The sequence below is a fragment of the Phoca vitulina genome, unplaced genomic scaffold (genome assembly GCF_004348235.1).
Source record: "Phoca vitulina isolate PV1807 unplaced genomic scaffold, GSC_HSeal_1.0 scaffold15, whole genome shotgun sequence".
Classification (NCBI taxonomy): domain Eukaryota; kingdom Metazoa; phylum Chordata; class Mammalia; order Carnivora; family Phocidae; genus Phoca; species Phoca vitulina.
Genome location: NW_022589718.1, coordinates 3,596,938 through 3,619,355, shown reverse-complemented (window position 1 = coordinate 3,619,355; position 22,418 = coordinate 3,596,938). Strand labels below are relative to the sequence as shown.

The 22,418-nt window shown below is 38.2% G+C and overlaps 1 protein-coding gene across 4 annotated transcripts in view; it reads right to left on the bottom strand.

The window, feature by feature from the left end:
• The window catches only part of ZMAT4 (zinc finger matrin-type 4), a 353,920-nt gene that overhangs the window by 228,831 nt on the left and 102,671 nt on the right, over positions 1–22,418 (bottom strand). For all 4 annotated transcript variants that reach the window (XM_032413353.1, XM_032413355.1, XM_032413354.1 and 1 more), the window contains one exon: positions 6,443–6,532. In XM_032413353.1, coding sequence (XP_032269244.1) covers positions 6,443–6,532 — 90 coding nt within the window. The remainder of the gene's footprint in view (positions 1–6,442; positions 6,533–22,418) is intronic.

Here is a 22,418-nt window from a genome sequence, read left to right as displayed (position 1 = left end):
CCATCCCACACTTCACTTTTGTTTCCACTGCTGCACTGAGTGAATTCTGTGTCCCCCACATTCACGTCCACCTTGAACAGGTGACATTTGAAAATAGGGTCTTTGCAAATGAATTAATTACAATGAGGTCACGCCAGATTGTTACAGTGGGCTCTAAATCCAATGACAGTCGTCCCTATGAGAGGAGAGAACATATAGAGACCCACACAAGGGAAGACCAGGTGAAGATAGAAGCAGACTGGCGTGACGCAGCTGCGAGCCAAGGAACGTTGAGCGCTGCCAGCAACCACCAGCAGCGAGGAGAGAAGCACAGAACCGATTTTCAATCAGAGCCTCCAGAGGGAGGGCCTGCCTGCACCATGATTCAGATTCGGAGCCTCCAGAACCGTGAGAAAATAAATTTCTGTTGTTTTTACCCACGCAGTTTGTGGTACTTTGTTACAGCAGTCCTGGGAATCTAACAGAGCCGCCCACTGGCATTTTACACTCTAGAAATACCTTTGATTTTTGTTTCCCTGAAGACATTACTCATGTTGACTCCACACTCAGAAGAGCCCTTTGCAGGGCACCAGCGGTGTAACCAGAGTCAAGTGGGTTAAGCGTCTGCCTTCGGCTCAGGTCATGATCCAGGGTCCTGGGATCGAGCCCTGTGTTGGGCTCCTGCTCAGCGGGAACCTGCTTCTCCCTCTCACTGTCCCTCTGTCTCTCTCCCTGCTTGTGCTATCTCACTCTCTCTCAAATAAGTAAATAAAATCTTTAAAAAGGACATTAGGAGAAGGAAGGGAATAATGAAGGGGGGGGATTCGGAGGGAGAGATGAACCATGAGAGACTATGGACTCTGAGAAACAAACAGGGTTTGGGGGGTGGGGGGGATGGGTTAGCCCGGTGATGGGTATTAAGGAGGGCACGTACTGCGTGGAGCACTGGGTGTTATACGAAAACAATGGATCGTGGATCACCACGTCAAAAACCAGTGATGTATTGTATGGTGACTAACATAACATAATAAAATTTAAAAAAAGAAGAAGAAGAAGAGCCCTTTGCCACCCTTATTCGCTGGGCTCACCCACTTGTATCCCTCAAGAATCAGTTCAGTAACACTTTCTCCAGGCAACTTTGTCCAGCCCCATCCTACCCATCCTACCGGAGAGGTTGGGCCCCCCCGTGTGCCAGACGATGCCCCGGGAGATGTCTACGGTAGCCCCCGTACAGCTATCACACGTACTAGAGGACATGACTGCACACTGGGCACTGCCCCCCAACTAGACCCTCGTCTCTGTTGAGGAAGGGTCCGTGCACCCCTAGTACTTACTAGACGCTCGCTACCCATCTCAGGAAGTGACATGGCAAGCTAGTTTGCAGCACCAGAGGAATGTTCTTTGGTTTGGTTTCATATTTCCCCAGCCTTGTCTCTGCCACTTTCCAGCGGTGTAACCAGAGTCAAGTGACTTAATTTCTCTATTTCAGCTTGCTTTTCTGTAAAGTGGGGATAATGATAGTTCCTACCCTACACGGGAGTGAGGATTAAATGTGTTAATGTATGTAAAGCATTTAGACTTGTAAGTGGGAAGTGTCTGCTGAGCTCCAGCTATTAATACTTTGCCCCAAAACAGCAGTGCTCTCTGGCTCTGGACCCAGCAATGGCTTCAATGCCTAAATATAAGATACAATTTCAAGATAATGTGGGAGAAGCATAGGAATAGAACTTAGGGAAGCAAGGAGGGTCTCAATCTCAGGCCTGACCAGTTTTGGCAAGTCATGGTACTTCTTTGGGCCTTATTTTCACTTTTGTCACAAGATACGGTTAGGTTAGATAGAGTCCTCCAGGCCTGAAACCCAGGATTTTAGGGACCCATGAAAGTGATTCTGGAGATTCTCCAGCTCTGCTGAATGTTCCAGACCTATAGGAAATCATTTAAGTATTTAAAAGTGATGAGCTTGATCACACTAACCAAATGTCAAGTTTCTCAATTTAGAGAAATTAACTCCATGTAAAAACACTATTTACTTAATACTGACTGGTGATTTTTGTTGGTAGTTACTTATCCTTACAGAATAAAAATAAAACTAAATCATCTTTTTATTTAAAAATGTTGTTTCTTAAGTAGATATTTCTTTTTCCCAAAGCAGGTGAGAAGATACTAAAAAGTAACTTGAAAACCTGAGACTTTCAATGGACTAGATGGTCTCTAAAGTCCTTTTTGGCTCTAATGCTCACAAGATTACAGAAAATTTCTCTAAGGCAATCAACTATAACAATTTATTTCACATTTAATTTTACTCTGTCGCCTCAGGAGGAAAATGTCTCACTCTAAAATTTCAGGGGAAAAAAAACATAGAATATCCAGATGAGGGTTCTAAAGAGTAAAGCTTACAAAGGGGGTTAATTTAAAAAGCTGGGAATGCCAGGAGAGGAGGAAGAAATGAATTTTATGTTTTTGAGAAACAACAAGAAAGTCAAATGACCTGAAGTAGAAATGACAATAGACCGTGGGAATAATCATAGGCCCTTCCATTCATCTGGATGTAAATCTGGAGTTACTGTGTATTCCCAGAAGGCTAAGAACTGTGGAGGGAGGACGGGCTACTGTTACTTATCAGCCCCATCAGTTTTAGGAATCAGCGTAGGCCCCAGGTTCATGCATAGTCAGGGCGTGGAAACTCAGCAACAAGTTTTCTCTGTTTTCAGAAGTCACTCACTTTGTTGGCTATTCAGGGCAGAACTGTTCTCAGTCAGGTAAGACTGGGATACAAAGCCGTCACAGCCCCTGGAAGCAGAGCAGTGGGGAGGATGGCCAAGAATGGAGGCAAGTGGAACAGAGTGTTAACATTCTTCAAAGAACACAGGGTATTGGTGGATAGGGGACCAATAATAATAATGCCTGGAGAAGGACCTTTGAAAACTAAGTCCTGAATAAATGAGTTCTCTCATTTGGGCCTTATGATAAAACTGTACATTAGATGTTCTTTTTATCCCCATTTTACAACCCCATGGAAATAAAGACCAAACAAATGAGAAAAAGAAAGGCTATTTATTCAGAGCTTCCCATAGCCAGGGTGTTAGTCACCATCACGGGCATTTGGAGAAGACTCACAAGCAAGGTAAGTGGGAAAGCTTTGTAACAAGATAAAGGGGAGGCCTCAGGTGTGCCCTGATTGGAGGCTGTTCATGTGTGAAAGCTGTAGGCAGGCAAACTAGAAGTACACATCCCTATGTGATTGGTTAGGGGTACATATTTGGCTTTCTCTGGTTGGTTCCAAGTTGGAAGCAGAGACAAAAATTAGGAAAGCTATCAGGTATTAATCAAGTCCAGACTATTTGGGGCCTATTGTTTCAGGGGTTATTGTTTGGCTTCCTGGATTGTTACTAGAGATAGTGGTCTGACTTCCTATAAGTTTAACTTAGGCAGGCTTCCTGGGCTGGTTACTACACATTAATGGGTTGGTTTCCAAGGCTGGTTGCTATACGTTGTGGGTCGAAGTTCTATTTTTATTCATTTATTTTTAATTTATTTTTAGTTAAAGTATAGTTGAAACCCAATGTTATCTTAGTTTCAAGTGTATCAAAGTTTTCTCTCTCTCTCTCTCTCTCTATATATATATATGGTTGGCCATTGTCTATTTGTATATTGTTTTCCAATCCTTAGGTATGGGTCTGTACAAAAGAATGTTGGCCAAATAATTACCAACATTAACTTTCACAGCCCTAGTGAGGGACTGGGGTGGCTTCCATGCTGTATCTGGTACGTCAAAATGCCTAAGCAAATGATGTATTCACCTATGAAATGTACACACACCTTAATAAAAGCAACAACCATCTCTTTCAAAAAGTAAGTTCATTATGGGGGCGCCTGGGTGGCTCAGTCAGTTAAGTGTCCAACTCTTGATTTCAGCTCAGGTCATGATCTCAGAGTCATGAGATCGAGCCCTGTGTCGGGCTCTGCACTCAACAGAGTCTGCTTGAGATTGTCTCTCTCCCTCTCTAAATAAATAAACAAAACCTTTAAAAAAATTTTTAAAGTAAGTTCATTATCTTTTCCTGCTTACTGATTTATCCTTATACTATGATTATAGAAAGCTATAGAAAATGATTTAATAAATAAATTTCAAGGATACACAGATTCCAGGATACACCAGAAGCAAAAGTTCTCAAAGGGCTCTTTGGTAAAGAATCTTTGCAAATACTTCTTGCTCTAAAAATCCAAACATCTTCTCCTCCATAAACTGTCCCCAGTGCTACTGTCAGAACTGGAGCCTGAGTGGGGTAAATCATGGGTCTGACCAGAATGGCCAAGACCATGTCCTCGAGTCACACCAGTGTGAGTCTCAGTGCCCCTTTCTGTCTGCCCAGCAAGCCCTCCCTAGGAGTTCTGACATAAATAAGTACAATACTCATGATTAGAGCTTGAGTAGATTGAAAATAATCTGTGTTCAAAGAGCTAATTGTCAACTGTCTATGAACCTTATTGTTTTTGACTGTTACGATAAGACATGAAATGGCTACTGAATGAAGGGACACAGGCATCATTGCTGGATGATTTCAGGAACTAATTCTCTTCTCTCTTCTAATAGAAACCTAATGGAAAGCAGGACTCTGCTATAGCTACAGGATTCTGAAGTTACATAAAAGCTGGCTCAGGCCAACTCTCCTGGGGCTTGGTAAGTTCTTTTGATAGGAATGCAACCAAGAATGCACCTGTCTGCTCCCTCACTCCCACCTCCACCAACTGGTACAATCCATTCAAGCCCAAAGACCCCCAGCTCAAATGCCAACTCTCAGTAACACCATCCCTGAGTGACTCGTCCTGGCATGGGTCAACTTGCCCTTTGTCTCCATGGGGCTTTGTGCAGAATGTTAAATAAACACCTATACCGTGGGATTATAGCTATTTTTTTATACAATATTTATGTCCCTCACTCGACTCTGAGTTTCTTTAAGGCAAGTCTGTGCCTTATTGATCTTTCCTCAGTATTTGGCATGTAACAGTGCACAGGGTTTTTGATCAGTGCTCCTCTCCCTGTCTTTTCTAATTCTGAAATTATGTTGGCTTTATAACTGTGGGCAAGTCACTTAACCTATCTGAATCTTCACCCCACATAATTCTCAGGAGCATGTGGAAGTGTTTTTAACGAAAGTACTACTTTGCATTTGCAGTCACTGGCTATATTTCCGAGGATTTCAAATGCCTTCTCTTTCATAGTATCTGCTTCTGCTTTTCCTTCACAAAACCCAGTAAGGAAAGTGTGATTATGATAGCCTCATTGAGGAAACAGGTTCAGAGAGATCAATTATTTGCCAAAGGTCATAAGACTAAGAGATGACAGAACTAGTCTCAGTCCCACTTCTTAGCGGCTTGAAAAGGTTTCGTGACATCTTTTGCCTCTAATATGCTCTTAATGCTGCCTCACCACGGCAGTCAAGACAACTCCACAGTGTTCCAGATTAGTCTGTGTATGAACAGCTCATTTTGTGATGTAAGAGTTGTGCTTGGAATTCATTAATACCAGCCCTGATGCTCACTACCTGTGATCATAAGCAGTTCTCTTGTTCTCTCTTTTTCTCCTGTGAAGAATACACAAGCACAATTCTTGTCAAGTTTCTTCAATGATCATGTATTAATTTTTAATAAGAAAAGAAGACCGGCATCTATCCGGCATCAGAAGGAGAAAGGGATCACAAGCACAAGCGAGAGCATCGGGTATAAATCCTATGCCTGCAGCCTCCTCAGAACTCAAAGGACAAGTGATTTCTGTTTAATCTGCAGTGTTTATTGCAGAGGACCTCCGCAATGGATGGATATGAATATTCCACTCATTAGGAAAAGAAACCCCTGGTGGGAGGAAGGAATATTTATCAGTCCCTGCCTTGGCCTGGCTGAAGTAAACCCTTTGCTTTGACTTTACATCCTCAAAGCAACTTCCTCATTGTCATTTTCTTCCCAAGTGAATGTTCCCTCAGGGAGAGGAGCACTGATCAAAAACCCTGAGTATTTTTATTTGCAAGATGTGCACAGTCTTTATTATAAATGAATAAACTGGCATTCAGTTTTATACACCAAAGGAAAAATAAAATATGTAAACAGCAAAGTATCTGATATTCCTGACACGGTTTCTCCTTCGGCCGTCTTTCCTACTCTTTTTCTTCTGATGGCTCCTACCTCCCCTCACCCAGTTGCTCTCTGTCCCCTCTGTACATTCTTTCTCTGCTCTGCTCTGGCACAGAATCATCATGCAGTCCCCCAACACCACACTGGCACGTTTAGGCAGGAAAAAGGAAAAAGACTTGCTTACATGTAATATTTTCTGTAGTATTTAATGAGAACTATTTCTACTCCCTTAGCATTCCTACTAAGGTGGACAAGACTTTACTTCTTAGGCCTACAAAATTCTTAGCAAACTGAACAGGTCATCTAAGGTTATCAAATGGTGCCAGATACTCACATTTTCTGACCGGAGCCTCTTGGCAGGACACCCACCATCCCTGGGGTGAAGCATGTAATACAGTCGGACTTTGCTTGCATGTTTTCGACTCTGGGAAGGAAAAGCAGAAGCAGATACTATGAAAGAGAAGGCATTTGAAATCCTCAGAAATATAGCCAGTGACTGCAAATGCAAAGTAGTACTTTCGTTAAAAACACTTCCACATGCTCCTGAGAATTATGTGGGGTGAAGATTCAGATAGATTAAGTGACTTGCCCACAGTTATAAAGCCAACATAATTTCAGAATTAGAAAAGACAGGGAAAGAAGAAAGGTAAAAGCATTGGGATGTTTAAGCCTGGAATGAATAATATATTTAATTGTCCTCAAAATAAGAACAGGTCAGAGAGAGAATAATACAAGGGTCGGCTGTGATGGAAGGCTAGGTGCCCTGCCTTGTCTCGTACTCCCACTGCCTTGCCCTAAGGAGCTGGGGACAGACGATGCCCCCTGGGAGTTGGCATACATAGCATCTCCAACAGAAGTCTCTTCGTCTGGTTCTCCCATGTTGGAGCCTCATTATAGGCTATCAAAAGAGATTTTCCAGAGTCAGATATCATGAGCAAACAAAAGATATCAAATGCAAGTTTGAGGACTGCTTAGAGCCCAAACTTCATGCAAGCAGGCAGAGCAGTTAAACAATAAACCCCCCCTGCCCATAGGATCAGCAGGACTCTAGGTTTCTGCCTGTATTGAAGGGTCCGTGCCCAGCGTGGAGAAATTGATCGCATCCTAGTTCCATCTTTCCTCTATTCCTTTGCTCAACTGAGAGCCCACCTGAACTTCCCTCCCCTTTAAAGAACACTGCAGTTCTAACTTCTAAGTTGCTACCTGAAGATGGCTGAGTGAAAAGAGCTCAAACAGTCACAAGTTCAGAACCCAAGCGCAGCTCCGCTGCTCTCTGGCTGGGTGATACTGAGCAAGTCAGTCTAATTCATTTATAGCTAAAATGAGTCTCATTTTCTCTGTGTACAAAATGAACATAATATTTATTAGGGTTGCCGTGAGAATCAAATGAGGCAGTGCATATGAAAAATTGCAATCCACATAACGCTTAACGTGTCTCACCAGCGAGGGCACCAATCCTGAACTCTGAATCTACAGTGCTAGGATGTGAATTCACCTTGAATCCATCATTACCTAATTCTGATCCCCTAACCCCTTCCTTTGCTCAGGGCTTATTTCCTTCTTCTCCTGGCTTTGGTTCCACTTTGCCTTTATTTACAGTTGGGGACCAGCCAATCTCCTGTGTGATGGCTTGCCTTCATGGATTAGCCACAAAGGCAAAGTGATTTTCAGAGAAAACACAGCAAATTGCAACTTGTTTACAGGATATGATGTAAATCCCTCTGCCTGGTTTTCCTTCTTTACCACTTTTTTCATTCCTTTATTGTGCTTCTAAAAAACATGCTTCTAAACAGTCCTTGAACACTTTCAAGGCCTTTAAATGGGTTTAAAAGTGCTAATGGGACATCAAAGATATTACTGATGTAAAAGTACTGAAGTGTGATTTTGAAATATATTTGTAGCCATTTCTAGGTTGCATTGTAAGTTGTAATCAAGGGTTACCTGGAGTCCTGTTTGCCTGCGAGATTGGTAGGATGTGAAATAGAGACCTATGTGGACTTGTGCCAGATCATTTCAACAGCACTGTTCAGCTTCTGCATGCTTTTGAGAATGATGCAGTGCAGACTAGTATAGGTTTTTTGGCAAAGAAATATGTTGATTACTAAAATCTGTACACATTTTCTAGTTTTGTTGGTTTTTTGGAAGCAAGGGGTAGTGGAAAAGTTAAGATACAGCTACAGTCAAAAAAAAAGAAAAAAGAACATTTAAAAACCTACAGGATGCTGACTATGGCCGCAGAGACTGGACTGGGGAAAAGCACAATAGACAGGTAATTAGTGAAAAGACAAAGCGATACCAGTGCGAACTCAAATGTGGCTGAAGTTGGCTTTCAATGTTGTGTTTGTTACGGTAGAAGAATGGATCACAGTACCTAACAACATCAATCTGCTCAAAGTCATGGCAAAATTGGAAATCTCATAATGTGGCCTGTTTTGTGGTAGGATTTCTTCTCTTTGCTAAAATATTACATTTCTTTCAAAAAGACTCTTTCCAGCAAAGGCAGAGTTCACTGGGTTATTTAATTGCAGTTGGATAAAACTAGTAAGAAACCATTAGCTGAAAAGAAAAGGGAAGTATATGGTAAGCTCTGCTGTGAAGCTATTAGTGATGAGAGATGCTGGGATCGGTGCCTTATTAGTGATTTACCCTCCAGGTTCTGCCTTTGCCCCTGTGTATGGGTGAAGAAAAACAGAGTTTTGGAAAATCCCACCTCCTTCTGGAACGATGGTGGAGGCATTCTAGTTCATCATTTAGCTGCTTCCCTAGTGCCTCTGTCTTCCTGCTGCTTTTCCCAGGCTGCCAGAGCTGGACCCAATGCCTTCCCCGCCCACAAGCCCACCCTGACTTAGGGCAGGATGTAAAAACCCAGAAGACAGTCCACTTCTCAGTGACGTGAGTGTGGAGTCACACCTATCCAGTTAGACTGATTGAAACCCAAAGCCACTTCCAAATGATGTCAGTTGACAAGGACAAAGAGGTTGCTAGGAGATTGCTCCCAGGTGCCCTACAACTCACCCACCTCGGCTCGCCCTGGGGCCTTCAACATCTGGGTGCAGCTCGTCTAGTGAGTCCTCTCCTTTCTTCCTGGCATTCTCACCTCTCCCTCAAGGCGGGACACACTGAGTCACCCACAGCATCTTCCTCCAACGGGCTCCTCTCAACCCCTTACCTACAAGAAATTGCTTGAAATTTGGCATGGTAACCTCACTCCTTCCAATTTATTCTAGAAACAAACAAACAAAAAACAAAAACCTTCCCACAAAAAGTTAAACTTAGATTTGAGCAAACATGCTCATTGCAGCATGACCTAACTAGGAACAGCAAATCGGGGAGGCAGTTACATGTTGGACAAGAGGCTGGTTAAAGCAGCCACTGGATGCCCTTATGTTCAGTTGGAAATTGAAAAAGTGCTTTCTATATAATGCATGTTGAATGAAAAATGCTAAAACAAAAGTTGCTTGTATACTGCGATTAAGATTATATAAATATTTGTAAGTGTATCAATAAGAAGTGGAAAGGAAAAAGAAAAACAAGCATGTTTTATTAAGGTAGGGAAAGAATGGATGATTTTCATTCTTTATTTCTACAACAAATTTTCCCTTACCATAAAAGTAACAACTTCACAATGCTCAAGACATTGTAATTCCTCAATAAGTCTACTCTCTACTCATAACAATTGTGATTAGTAAAAACCACACTGATCTGGAATGCTCTTATACTCATATGTTCATATACTGATATAATTGACCACATTTCCATCTACCCTTGTTAATGTCTTATCAACATTCAAAATGCATTATGTTTTTTTCACTGCAATACTTGGTGATTAGATAAGCCTACTTAAGCCTACACATTACTAAGGTTAGTAGGTTACTACTAACCTACACATTACTTTAACTTTTAAAACTTCATTTTGGTACATACAAATGCCATGGTAAATATGTGTCCTCTTCACAATGTGGTCATTCCACTTCCTGTATATAAATGAAGATTATAGGCACAGTGGATAAATGCCATCCAGACAACCAAACTGGAAGGAAAGCCACTTCTGAAATGCATTTATGTCATCCAAATAAATATGAACAACAAAAACAAATCCTTAGGATTTTTTCAAAGATTTATCAATACCTAAAATATGCACTTGCTTTTAAGAGTTTAAAAAGACAAATTGCCAACTGAAAGGAAATGTAAGGAGAAAAAGTACCTTTCATGTTAAATGTATATATTACAGAGTTTCAGGAAAGAAAAGGGCCATTTCTTTAAGGGAAAAGCCATGAAAAAGAAATTACAATCTCTCGTTTGCACCGAAAGTCAGTCCCTGGCTCACACATTAATATTTGCATTTTAAGCAAAAGTCATTACTTTCATTCAAACCACATCAACTTTAAGCTTCCCAGATAGGCCAGAAATTACCAACTCTTCCATTTTAATTAAAGCCTTTGCCCCTGATGCTGGGCATTGTGCGGGGGGCAGACCTATCTGCAGATTAGTTTCTTTGGCTGAAACAATCTCCTGGCACTCAAAGAAATCGTCTAAAGAGGAAATTCAGGCCAGCCTTCTCTTTGGGGGGATAAAGAACAAGACAAACCTCTATTTCAGATGTATTGTGTGAAAGAAGGGGGTGGACCACATCGAAATAGAATGGCTTTGTGCTTCACCTAAATAGCCATCTTCCATTATCACATACCCTTTAAAAATTCACAACTCAAATTTGCTTCCAGCAAGGCTACTGGTTTCTGGTCTCATAAAATGTGAAGATAACAAAGTAACTTAGTATTTGCATAATGCTCCAAACAGCGTTCAAACCCCTTTGACATTTACCATCTCATTTTATCCTCAAGTCACAGTTGTGAGGCTGGCAGGAGAGGTGTTATTTCAAATCAGCTTTAAGATCCATTCCTGATTTCCTAATTAAGTAAGTGTTCACCATTTTATTTCATCTTAGGTATCTAACTATACCTCTTCCAGAAACTAGCTTAAATAAGCCAAAGACTATAAAAAAAGGGAAAACCTGAAACAGACTGATAATTACAGAAGAGTGATTCTCACATGCCACCAATTTTGAGCTGTTTCTACTCATTCTAGGGTAAAGAAGAGCTGATTAAGGGAAGGACAACAAATACCAAGGGTCTAACTCCCCAGCTACCTGAGAATGATTGGCATATGTGAGATGGGGGCTCCACCTCTTGGGAAGAAGAAGGCACCTTGGCACAACCCCACTTAACACTCCCAGGTTGAGGGCCTAAGGGCTGAGCCCTGGAAAAGCTGGAGCACAACTTCACTAGGAAGTCGAGGTGAAGTGCAGATAAAACAAAGAAAACCACAAGTGTTGGAGATCCCCTCTGATGACTGGGACTCTTTCCCAGAGTGATGCATCTCTCCTTATTATCACAGGAAGGAGGCTGGATATAGAAACTCCCTTTACTTGGGGTGGAAGATGGGCTCAGAAGAGAAACAGCCTCAATGAGGAAAAAATAAATGTCCTCTGCTGGAACTATCCAAGGACCCAGGTTCCAGGCCTCCTACATAGGCTCTGAAGTGGTCCTACAAATGGATCAGATGAGAATATCCTGCAAGCTTTCAGGTATACCATGAAAGGATCAAAGGCCAAACCTCACACACTAGGGACAAGTAGCAGGCCTTCATACCCTCTGTTCGGCCAAGAATCAGTGGCACCTAGGAAAAACTTCTGGACTAGAAAAGAAGACTCTGGAAAACGCTCAAGGAAAAGGCATAAAGCAATTATTTGCAAAATATTTCCTACAATAAGTAGAAGTACATTTTAAATGGCACAGGCTTCATTCATTTAATTCAAGAAAATACGGACTGAGGGTAAAAGCTAAAAGATGAGATAAGACAGCTGACTGAAATAAAGATGTACTTCCTGAGTTAATAAAGAAAGGACAGGGAAGAAAAGGGCCATTTTTTAAGGGAAAAAGTCATTGAGCGTCTGCCTTCAGCTCAGGTCATGATCCCAGGGTCCTGGGATCGAGCCCCGCATCGGGCTCCCTGCTCAGCGGGAAGCCTGCTTCTCCCTCTGCCACTCCCCCTGCTTGTGTTCCCTCTCTCGCTGTCTCTCTCTGTCAAATAAATAAATAAAATCTTGAGAGAAAGGAAGGAAGGAATGAAGGAAGGAAGGAAGGAAGGAAATTAAAAATATCATGGTTTCATTTTGAAGGTCTTTCACATCAGTACAAGAGCAGAATCAACACTGCAGATCAGTGTGGAAGTCAACATAGAGACACTTCCTAGAAAGCAGAGAGATAGGATAAAGAAGTGGGAAAAATGATACTGGAGAAATTATTACATGTGAAAGATCAAAACAAATGGAAAAATAGAATAAAAAGTCCCAAAATAGACCCAATAATTTGGAACCAAAAAGAAAACTGTATATATAGCTAGATATAGATATAGATGATATAGATATAGATATATCTAACTTTGTCATTGGAAAGTTTTCTAAATAATAAAGCAAAAGAAGGACTGATAGATATAGCTTTAAAAAATAGGTATTTTTAATCTGAAATACAGAAATACATGTAAGAGGCAAACCATAAAGTAGGAAAAATATTTGCAATATGTAAAATAAAATGGTTTAATACCAAAGATACAGTACTCTAACAAGTGTATTAAAAAATATTAAAACAGGCAAAAGATATAAACAGGAATTGCAGAAAAGCAAATAGCTAAATGACATATAACAACTTCATCCAAATTCTACCTTATAATTTTTAAACTAAAAAATATTTTTTTGTCACTAAATGAACAAATTTACAAAATAAACATACCTATATTGGTGAAGATACAGGAAAATGAAAATTCTTGCACATAGTTCCTAGGCATGTAAATTGATATAAGCTTCCAGGATGGAAATTTCGCTATATATATTCAAAACAGAAAAAAATTGTTCAATCCAACAATTCTACTTCTATGAATTGATTTTAAGGAAGCAGAAACATGTATTGTCATTTATTTATAATAGTGAAATTGAGAAAATAAATTAAGTATCCTAAGTGAAAGGGATAAATAGTATATCTATATGATAGATTACTAAAACTGTCATCAAGTATATTAATAGTATCAATGACATTTTAAAAATCTATGAAATAATATCAAGAAAAAAGTCACTTCCAAACAAGAATATAAATGATGCCAATTTTTTTAAACAAAAACAAATATATATATATATATGTAGTATATGTGCACATAGACATAGAAAAAGTCTAGGGAGAAACATACCAAAGGGTTAACATTGCTTATCATGGATCACAGGTGATTTCAATTTTTCTTATGTATGTTTTAAAATTTTTTTTCTGTTACCATACAACACTATCAAAATACCATTGACTATATTCCCTATATTCCCTTTTACCTACATGACTTATTCATCCTATATCTGGAAGCTTGTAACTCCCACTCCCCTTCACCCATTTTGCCCATCACAGTCCCCTTCCGCTTTGGCAACCACCAGTTTCTTCTCTGTATTTATGGGTCTATTTCTGCTTTTTTTGTTTGTTAATTTGTTTTGTTTTTACATTCCACGTAGAAATGAAATCATACGGTATTTGTTTTTCTCTGACTTATTTCACTTAGTATTATATCCTCTAGCTCCATCCATACCGTTGCAAATGGCAAGAAATCATTCTTTTTTATGGCTGAGTAATATTCCATTACACACACACACACACACACAAACACACACACACACCACATCTTCCTTTTTTATTCACATATAATTAACATACAAGGTTATATTAGTTTCAGGTGTACAATATAATCTCAGTACTCACCAAGATAAGTGTAATCCTAATCCTCTTTATCTATTTATCTATTATACTGTGTGTATGTGTGTGTGTGTGTGTGTGTATATATATATATATATATATGCCACATCTTCTTTATCCATTCATCTATTGATGGACACTTGGGTTGCTTCCCTATCTTGACTACCGTAAAAAGTACTGTAATAAATAGGGGTGCAGGTAACTTTTCAAATTAGTGTTTTCATTTTGTTTGGGTAAATACCCAGTAGTGGAATTACTGCATCATATGGTAAATCTATTTTTAATTTTTTGAGGAACCTCTATGCTATTTTCTACAATGACTGTACCAATCTGAATTCCCACCAACAGTGCATGATGGTTCCTTTTTTTCCACATCCTCGCCAACATTTATTATTTCTTGTCTTTTTTATTCCAGTCATTCTGACAGGCATAAAATGATACCTCACTGTGGTTTTAATTTGCATTTCTCTGATGATTAGTGATTTTGAGCATTTTTTCATTTGTTTGCCATCTCTATGTTTTCTTTGGGAAAATGTCTATTCATGGCTTCTTCCCATTTTTTAATTGGATTATTTGGGGTTTTTGGTGTTGACTTGTAGAACTTCTTTGTATATTTTGGATATTAACCCCTTATTGGGTATATCATTTGCAAATATCTTTTTCCATTCAGTAGGTTGCCTTTTTGTCTTGTTGATGGTTTCCTTTGCTGTGCAAAAGCTTTCTGTTTTGGTGTAGTCCAAATAGTTTAATTTTGCTTTTGTTTCCCTTGCCAGAGGAGACATATCTAGAAAAATGTTTCTACGGCTGATGTCAAAGAAATTATCACCTATGTTTTCTTCTAGGAGTTTTATGGTTTCAGGTCTCACATTTAGGTCTTTAACCCATTTTGAGTTTATTGTGTATGGTGTAAGAAAGTGGTCCAGTTTCATTCTTTTACATGTAGCTGTCCAGTTTTCCAACACCATTTGTGGAAGAGACTGTCTTTTTCCCATTGCATATTCTTCCCTCCTTTATCATAAATAAATTGACCATAAACACATGGGTTTATTTCTGGACTCTCTATTCTGTTCTATTGATCTATTTGATCTATATGTCTATTTTTGTGCCAGTACCATATTGTTTTGATTACTATAGCTTTGTAGTATATCTTGACACATGGGGTTGTGACAACTCCAGTTTTGCTCTTCTTTTTCAATATTGCTCTATTTAGGGTCTTTTGTAGTTTCATACAAATTTTAGGATTATTTGTTCTAGTTCTATGAAAAATGTTGCTGGTAGTTTGATAGGGATTGCATTAAATCTGTAGATTGCTTTGGGTGGTGTGGACATTTTAACAATATCAGTTCTTTGAATCCATGAGCATGGAATTTCTTTCCATTTGTTTGTGTCATCTTCAATTTGTTTCATCCATGTTTTATAGTTTTTGGAATACAGGTCATTCACCTTCTTGATTAAGTTTATTCCTAGGTATTTTATTCTTTGTGGTGCTATTGTAAATGGGATTGTTTTCTTAAATTCTCTTTCAGCAACTTCATTATCAGTGTATAGAAATGCAACAGATTTCTGTATATTAATTTTGTACCTTATGACTTTACCAAATTCGTTCATCAGTTCTAGTAATTTTTTGGCAGAGTCTTTATGGTTTTCTGCATATAATATGTCATCTGCAAATAATGAAAGTTTTACTTCTTTCTTACTAATTTGGATGCCTTTTATTTCTTTCTCTTGTCCAATTGCTGTGGGTAGGACTTCCAGTACCATGTTAAATGAAAGTGATGAGAGTGGTCATCCTTGTCTCATTCCTAATCTTAGAGAAAAAGCTCTGTTTTTCACCACTAAGGATGATGTTAGCTGTGGGTTTTCATATATGGCCTTTACTATGTTGAAGTACGTTCCTTCTAACCCTACTCTATTGAGAGTTTTTATCATGAATGGATATTGTACTTTGTCAGATGCTTTTTCTGTATCTATTGAGATGATCATATGGTTTTTATCCTTTTTCTTGTTAATGTGATGTTACATACTGATTGATTTGTGAATATGGAACTACCCTCACATCCCTGGGATAAGTTTCACTTGATCACAGTGAATGATTTTTTTTAACATATTGTTGGATTAGGTTTGCTAATATTTTATTGAGGATTTTTGCATCTATGTTCATCAGGAATATTGGCCTATAGTTTTCCTTTTGTGTAGTACCTTTATCTGGTTTTGGTATCAGGGTAATGCTGGCTTCATAGAATGAATTTGGAAACTATCTTTCCTCCTCTATTTTTTGGAATAGTTTGAGAAAAAATAGATATTAACTCTTCTTTAAATGTTTGGTAGAATTCACCTGTGAAGCCATCTGGTCCTGGACTTTCGTTTGTTGGCAGTTTTTTATTACTGATTCAATTTCATTGCTAGTGATTCATCTGTTCAACTTTGTTTATTTCTTCCTGATTCAGTTCTGGAAAGTTTTATGTTTCTAGGAATTCATCCATTTCTTCTAGGTTGCCCAGTTTGTAGGCATGTAGTTTTTCATTATATTCTCTTATAATCCTTTTTATTTGTGTGGTGTCAGTTGGTATCTCTCCTCCTTCATTTCTGATTTTATTTATTTGTGCTTTCTCTCTTCTTTTTTTGATGAGTCTGGCTAAAAGTTTATCAATTTCATTGATCTCTTCAAAGAATAAGCTCCTGGTTTCATTGATCTGTTCTATTGTTCTTTTGTTTTGTTTTGTTTCCTTCATTTTCTGTTTCATTTATTTCTGTTTTAATCCTTATTATTCCCTTCCTTCTACTGACTCTGGACTTGGTTTGTTCTTTTCCTAGCTCCTTTAGATGTAAGGTTAGGTTGTTCATTTGAGATTTTTCTTGATTCCTGAGGTAGGCCTGTATTGCTTTAATCTTACCTTTTAAAACAGCTTTTGCTGCATCCCAAAGATTTTGTACCATTGTGTTTTCATTCTCATTTGTCTACATGTATGTTTTTTAATTTCCTCTTTGATTTCTTGGTTGACCCATTCATTGTTTAGTACCATGTTTTTTAATGTCTCCATGTATTTGTGTTCTTTCCAGATTTTTTTCTTGTGATCGATTTCTAGTTTCATACCATTGTGGTCAAAAAAGATGCATGATAGTATTTTAATCTTTTTAAATTTATTGAGACTTGATTTGCAGCCTAACATGTGATCTATTCTGGAGAACGTTCCATGTGCACTTGAAAAGAATATGTATTCTGCTGGTTGTGGATGAAGTATTCTGAATATATCTGTTAGGTACATCTGGTCCAATGTGTCATTCAAAGTCACTGTTTCCTTCTTGATTCTGTCTGTATGATCTATCCGTTGATGTAAGTGAGGTGTTAAAAATCCCCCAATATTATTGAATTACTGTCAGTTTCTTCCTTTATGTCTGTTAATTGTTGCTTTATGTATTTAGGTGGTCCCATGTTGAGTACATAAATATTTACAATTGTTATTCCCTCTTGTTGGATTGTTCTCTGTCATAAAGTTGTGTCCTTGTTAGTCTCTTGTTACAGTCTTTATTTTAAAGTCCATTTTGTCCAATATAAGTATTGCTACCTCTGCTTTCTTTTAATTTCCATTTGCATGGTAAATGTTTTTCCATTTCTTCACTTTCAGTCCGCATGGTCTTTAGGTCTGAAATCAATCTCTTGGGTTTTTTTTGTTTTTTTGTTTTGTTTTGTTTTGTTTTTTCATCCATTCAATCACCCTATGTCTTGATTGGAGCATTTAGTCCACTTATATTTAAAGTAATGGTTTCACTTATTTGTGGAACATAAGGAATAGCATGGAGGACATTAGGAGAAGGAAGGGAAAAATGAAGGGGGGTGGGAATCGGAGGGAGAGATGAACCATGAGAGACTATGGACTCTGAGAAACAAACAGGGTTTTAGAGGGGAGGGGGGAGGGGGGATTGGTTAGCCCGGTGATGGCTATTAAGGAGGGCACGTACTGCATGGAGCACTGGGTGTTATACGAAAACAATGGATCGTGGATCACCACATCAAAAACTAATGATGTATTGTGTGGTGACTAACATAACATAATAAAATTAAAAAAATAATAATAAAATAAATAAATAAATAAATAAATAAAGTAATTATTGCTCAGTAAGTACTTATTGACATTTTGTTACTTGTTTTATGGTTGTTTTGTAGTTCTTCTCTGTTCTTTTCTTCTCCTGCTCTCTTCCCTTGTGGTTTGATGGCTTTCTACAGTGATATGCTTGGATTCCTTTCTCTTTATTTTTTGCCTATCTATTACAGTATAGCATCTTATTTATCCATTTATTTATCAGTGCACAATTGGGTTACTTCCATATCTTGGCCATTGTAAATAATGCTTCAATAAACATAGGGTGGCATACATCTTTTTAAATTATTTTTTTCATTTTCTTTGGGTAAATATCCAGTAGTGGAATTGCTAGATCATATGGTAATTCTATTTTTAATTTTTTGAGGAACCTCCATACTGGTTTCCACAGCGGCTACACCAGTTTACATTCCCATCAACAGTGCATGAGGGTTCCTTTTTTTCCACCTTGCCAAAGTTTGTTATTCTTGTCTTTTTGATTCCAGTCATTCTGACAGATGTAAAGTGATATCTCATGGTGACTTTAATTTACATTTCCCTCATGATTAGTGATGTTGAGCATCTTTTCATATGTTTGCTAAAATCTGTATGTCTTCTTTGGAAAAATGTCTATTCATGTCTTCTGCCCAGTTTTTAATTGGATTATTTGTGGGTGGAGGGGTTTGGTGTTGACTTGTAGAACTTCTTTGTATATTTTGGATTTTAACCCTTTATTGGATATAGCATTTGCAAATATCTTCCCATTCAGTAGGTTACCTTTTCAGTTTGTCGGTTTTTTGTGTTTTTTTTTTTTTAATTTTCCAAATTCTTTAAGACATCTAATCATTTCAGTAATTAGAGAAGGGGAATCACAATTTTAAAGATTCACTTCAATATTGATGATTTACCATTCTAATAGTCCTACCTTAAGATGAGTATAATAAGGGGCGCCTGGGTGGCTCAGTCGTTAAGCGTCTGCCTTCGGCTCAGGTCATGATCCCAGGGTCCTGGGATCGAGTCCCGCATTGGGCTCCCTGCTCCGCGGGAAGCCTGTTTCTCCCTCTCCCTCTCCCCCTGCTTGTGATCCTGCTCTCACTGTGTCTCTCTCTGTCAAATAAATAAATTAAAAATCTTTAAAAAAAAAAAAAGATGAGTATAATAAGTCTCTAAAAAACCAAGAGCCTTGCTCAAGATCCTACAACTTATAAATTCTCAGAGAATAGAGATTATATCTATTTTGTTCATTGTTGTTTCCCCTTCAATTATCACACATAGTGCTCAAAAAAGGTTTTCCGGTTGAGTGACTGAAGGCCTGGATGAAAGAATGAGGCAATCCCAGAACAAGAACCCAAGACCCTTGATTAATTAAAACAACAATTTGAAAGTGGTATGTACATAATTGTTACACATTCCCTTCCATTATAGAATGAAATCAAATCCATCAATCATCTGTTTCTATCTCTGTACCCCACTGCTGCAGTGCAGGTCAGAGAGAAGCAGTAAGCCTGCAGACCAGAGAGAGTTCTAAACAACAACTCCTGCAGACATTTTGCTGAGTGTGCACACTGGAGGAAAAACTCTCAGCAGGTGAATTGATGAAGATTGTGCATAAAGCATAAACTGAAGAAACTGAGGAATTGCTGCAACTGGTACAAAAGTCAAGATTCAGAGTAAGTCATATTGCCAAGGACACCGTGGCACATACAGATCCAGCTTTTTGAGGTAGAGGATGTTTGGGAAAGGACAGAGTCAATTCCTGCACTGTTTCCAAGAATTCCCCACTCACCAGATGCTGGCTTGGTAAAGTATCATTTAATCTGTGGTCAAATATGTAAGCTGTTGTGGCCTAGGGTAATATGTCTCTTAGTTTTTACTTATAGGATCTTGGGCATTTGTGCTGTATAGACTGAACTGTGTGCTTCCCAAAATTCATACCGAAGCCCTAATCCTCAATCTTATTGTATACTGATATAGGGTCCTTACAGAGTTAAATAAGGTTGAATGGGGTCAGAAAAGTAGGGCCCTAATTCAATAAGAGTGATGTCCTTTTAAGACAAGGAAGACCTTGTGAGGACACAGCAAGAAGGCAGCCTTTCTGCAAGCCAAGAGATACTACCAAAAACCAACCCTGCTGGCACCTCACTCTTAAACTTCTAGTCTCCAGAACTATGAGAAGATAAATATCTGTTGTTTAAGCCACCATTCTATGGTATTTTGTTATAGTAGCCTGAACTGACTCAGACATGTGCCATCCTCTCAAGTAGATGCTCTCTTGGAGTCTTTTCTTCTTGTATACAGTAGTCAGTCCATTTTCCAAAAGCAAAGTTTCTAGCATTATGTCATTTCATTTTTTCTGAAATATTTTTTGAAGAGCATTTGAAATGAGAATGCTTATCTTAAACAAGCATTAAGAAAAATTAATTTTTGTGGGAGAAAAATGTATATAGTGGGATGTGCAATATTCATGACTGTGTAAAAACATGTTTGCATTAAATCTGTACTTCTGTCTGCCTACACAAGTGACTACATCAATGCATTACAATTTTAAATCAAAGTCTTGCAATTCAAAAAATTAAATTATCACCAAAGTGCGGAGGAACCATTTTTCTGTGGTGTAAGGATAGAGCTAAATATATCTCCATGATGTCTGCACATTTTAAGCAGAATCGTATGAAAAATAAGAAAACACTGGAGGATAAATAATATGGCATACCTCATCTAGACTTCTCTTTTGCTGTTTGTGGAAAAAATGATACTTCCCCAGAAGCCTTTGTAAAGAAGCTAAAGTTAGAGACGAGGAAAAAAATAAAGCCAGTGTGATCAGTAATTAAAGTCAGGGAAGACTGGGTGATTTGAAGCAACAAAGCTATAAAATCCTTCTGAAATGTGAAAGCTTAAGCAACATGAGCCAATCTCGGGCTATCATTTCCCCGGGTCTCTTGGTTTCTCATATAAAATTCATGTCTGGAATAAGAAAAATTTTAGTATTTTATAAAACCATCACTGTGGAAAGACCTCCAAGATTAACCCCACCACCACCACGCATAGACACTAGTGCAGTCCCCACCTATTTGTCTGGAGTAAAGTTTCGTCTGGGGAGAAACCAAGGTAAGAGAGAGTCCCTGCCCTCATGAAATGGTTAACTAGCTGAGCGAGGAAGGACAATCACCCAGACAACCACAATAAGGACAACAGCAGGAAGCCTCACATCTGGCCTTTTTACACTGTCTAACATTTTCACATTGGATTCTTCTTTTACCCTATTATTTTATACTCCTTGGCATGTACCATATAATTATTCTCAAATAGAACTCTGTTTTATGACTGAATCCTCTATTTCTTGTTATTTTTATAATTCTGTTCCATCCCTACAATGCACCTTTAAAAGTTCTGCACACAAAAGTTCCTCTATAAATGCTTGTTAACTATTTACATAGCCAGGTGAAGAGAAGCTTTTTTGTCTGTAGTCTGTTTTTGTTTTATAGTCCCACTTGCTTATTTTTGCTCTTGTTGCCTTTCCTTTTGATATTAAATCCAAAAAAAAAAAAAAAAAGTCACTGCCAACACCAGTGTCAGGGAGCTTATCCTCTATGTTTTCTTCTAGGAGTTCTATGGTTTCAGGTCTTATATTCAAATCTTTACTCCATTTTGAGTTGATTTTTGTGTATGGTATATGATAGGGACCCAGTTTCATTCTCTTGCATGTGGCTGTCCAGTTTTCCAAACACCATTTATTGAAGAGATTTTCCTTTCTCCACTGTAGCTTCTTGCCTCCTTTGTCATAAACTAAGTAATCATATAGTTTTGTGTTTATTTCTGGGCTCTCTATTCTGTTCTACTGATCTATGGGTCTGTTTTTATGCCTATATCATGTTGTTTTGATTACTACACAGCTTTGTAGTATAGCTGGAAATTAGGAAGTGTGATGCTTCCTGCTTTGTTCTTCTTTCTCAAGTTTGCTTAAGCTATTCAGAGTCTTTTGTGGTTCCATACAAATTTTAGGATTGTTTGTTCTTTTTCTGTGAGAAATACCATTGGAATTTTGATAGAGTTTACATTGAATCTGTAGATTGTTTTGTGTAGCATGGACATTTTAGCAATATTAATTTTTCCAATCCACAAGCACAGAATATCTTTCTAATTTTCTAGGTATCTTCTTTGATTTCTTTCATCAATATTTTATAATTTTCAGTATACAGATCTTTTACCACCCTGGTTAAATTTATCCTTAGGTATTTTGTTCTTTTTGATACAATTGTAAATATTTTTTAATTTCTCTTTTTGATAGTTTGTTATTAGTGTATAATACAGATTTCTGAATATTGATTTTATGTCCTGCAACTTTGAACTTACTAGCTCTAACAGTTTTTTGGTGGTGTCCTTAGGGTTTTCTACATATAATATCATGTCATCTGCAGGTAAAGGATGCAATTCCTTCTTTTCCAAT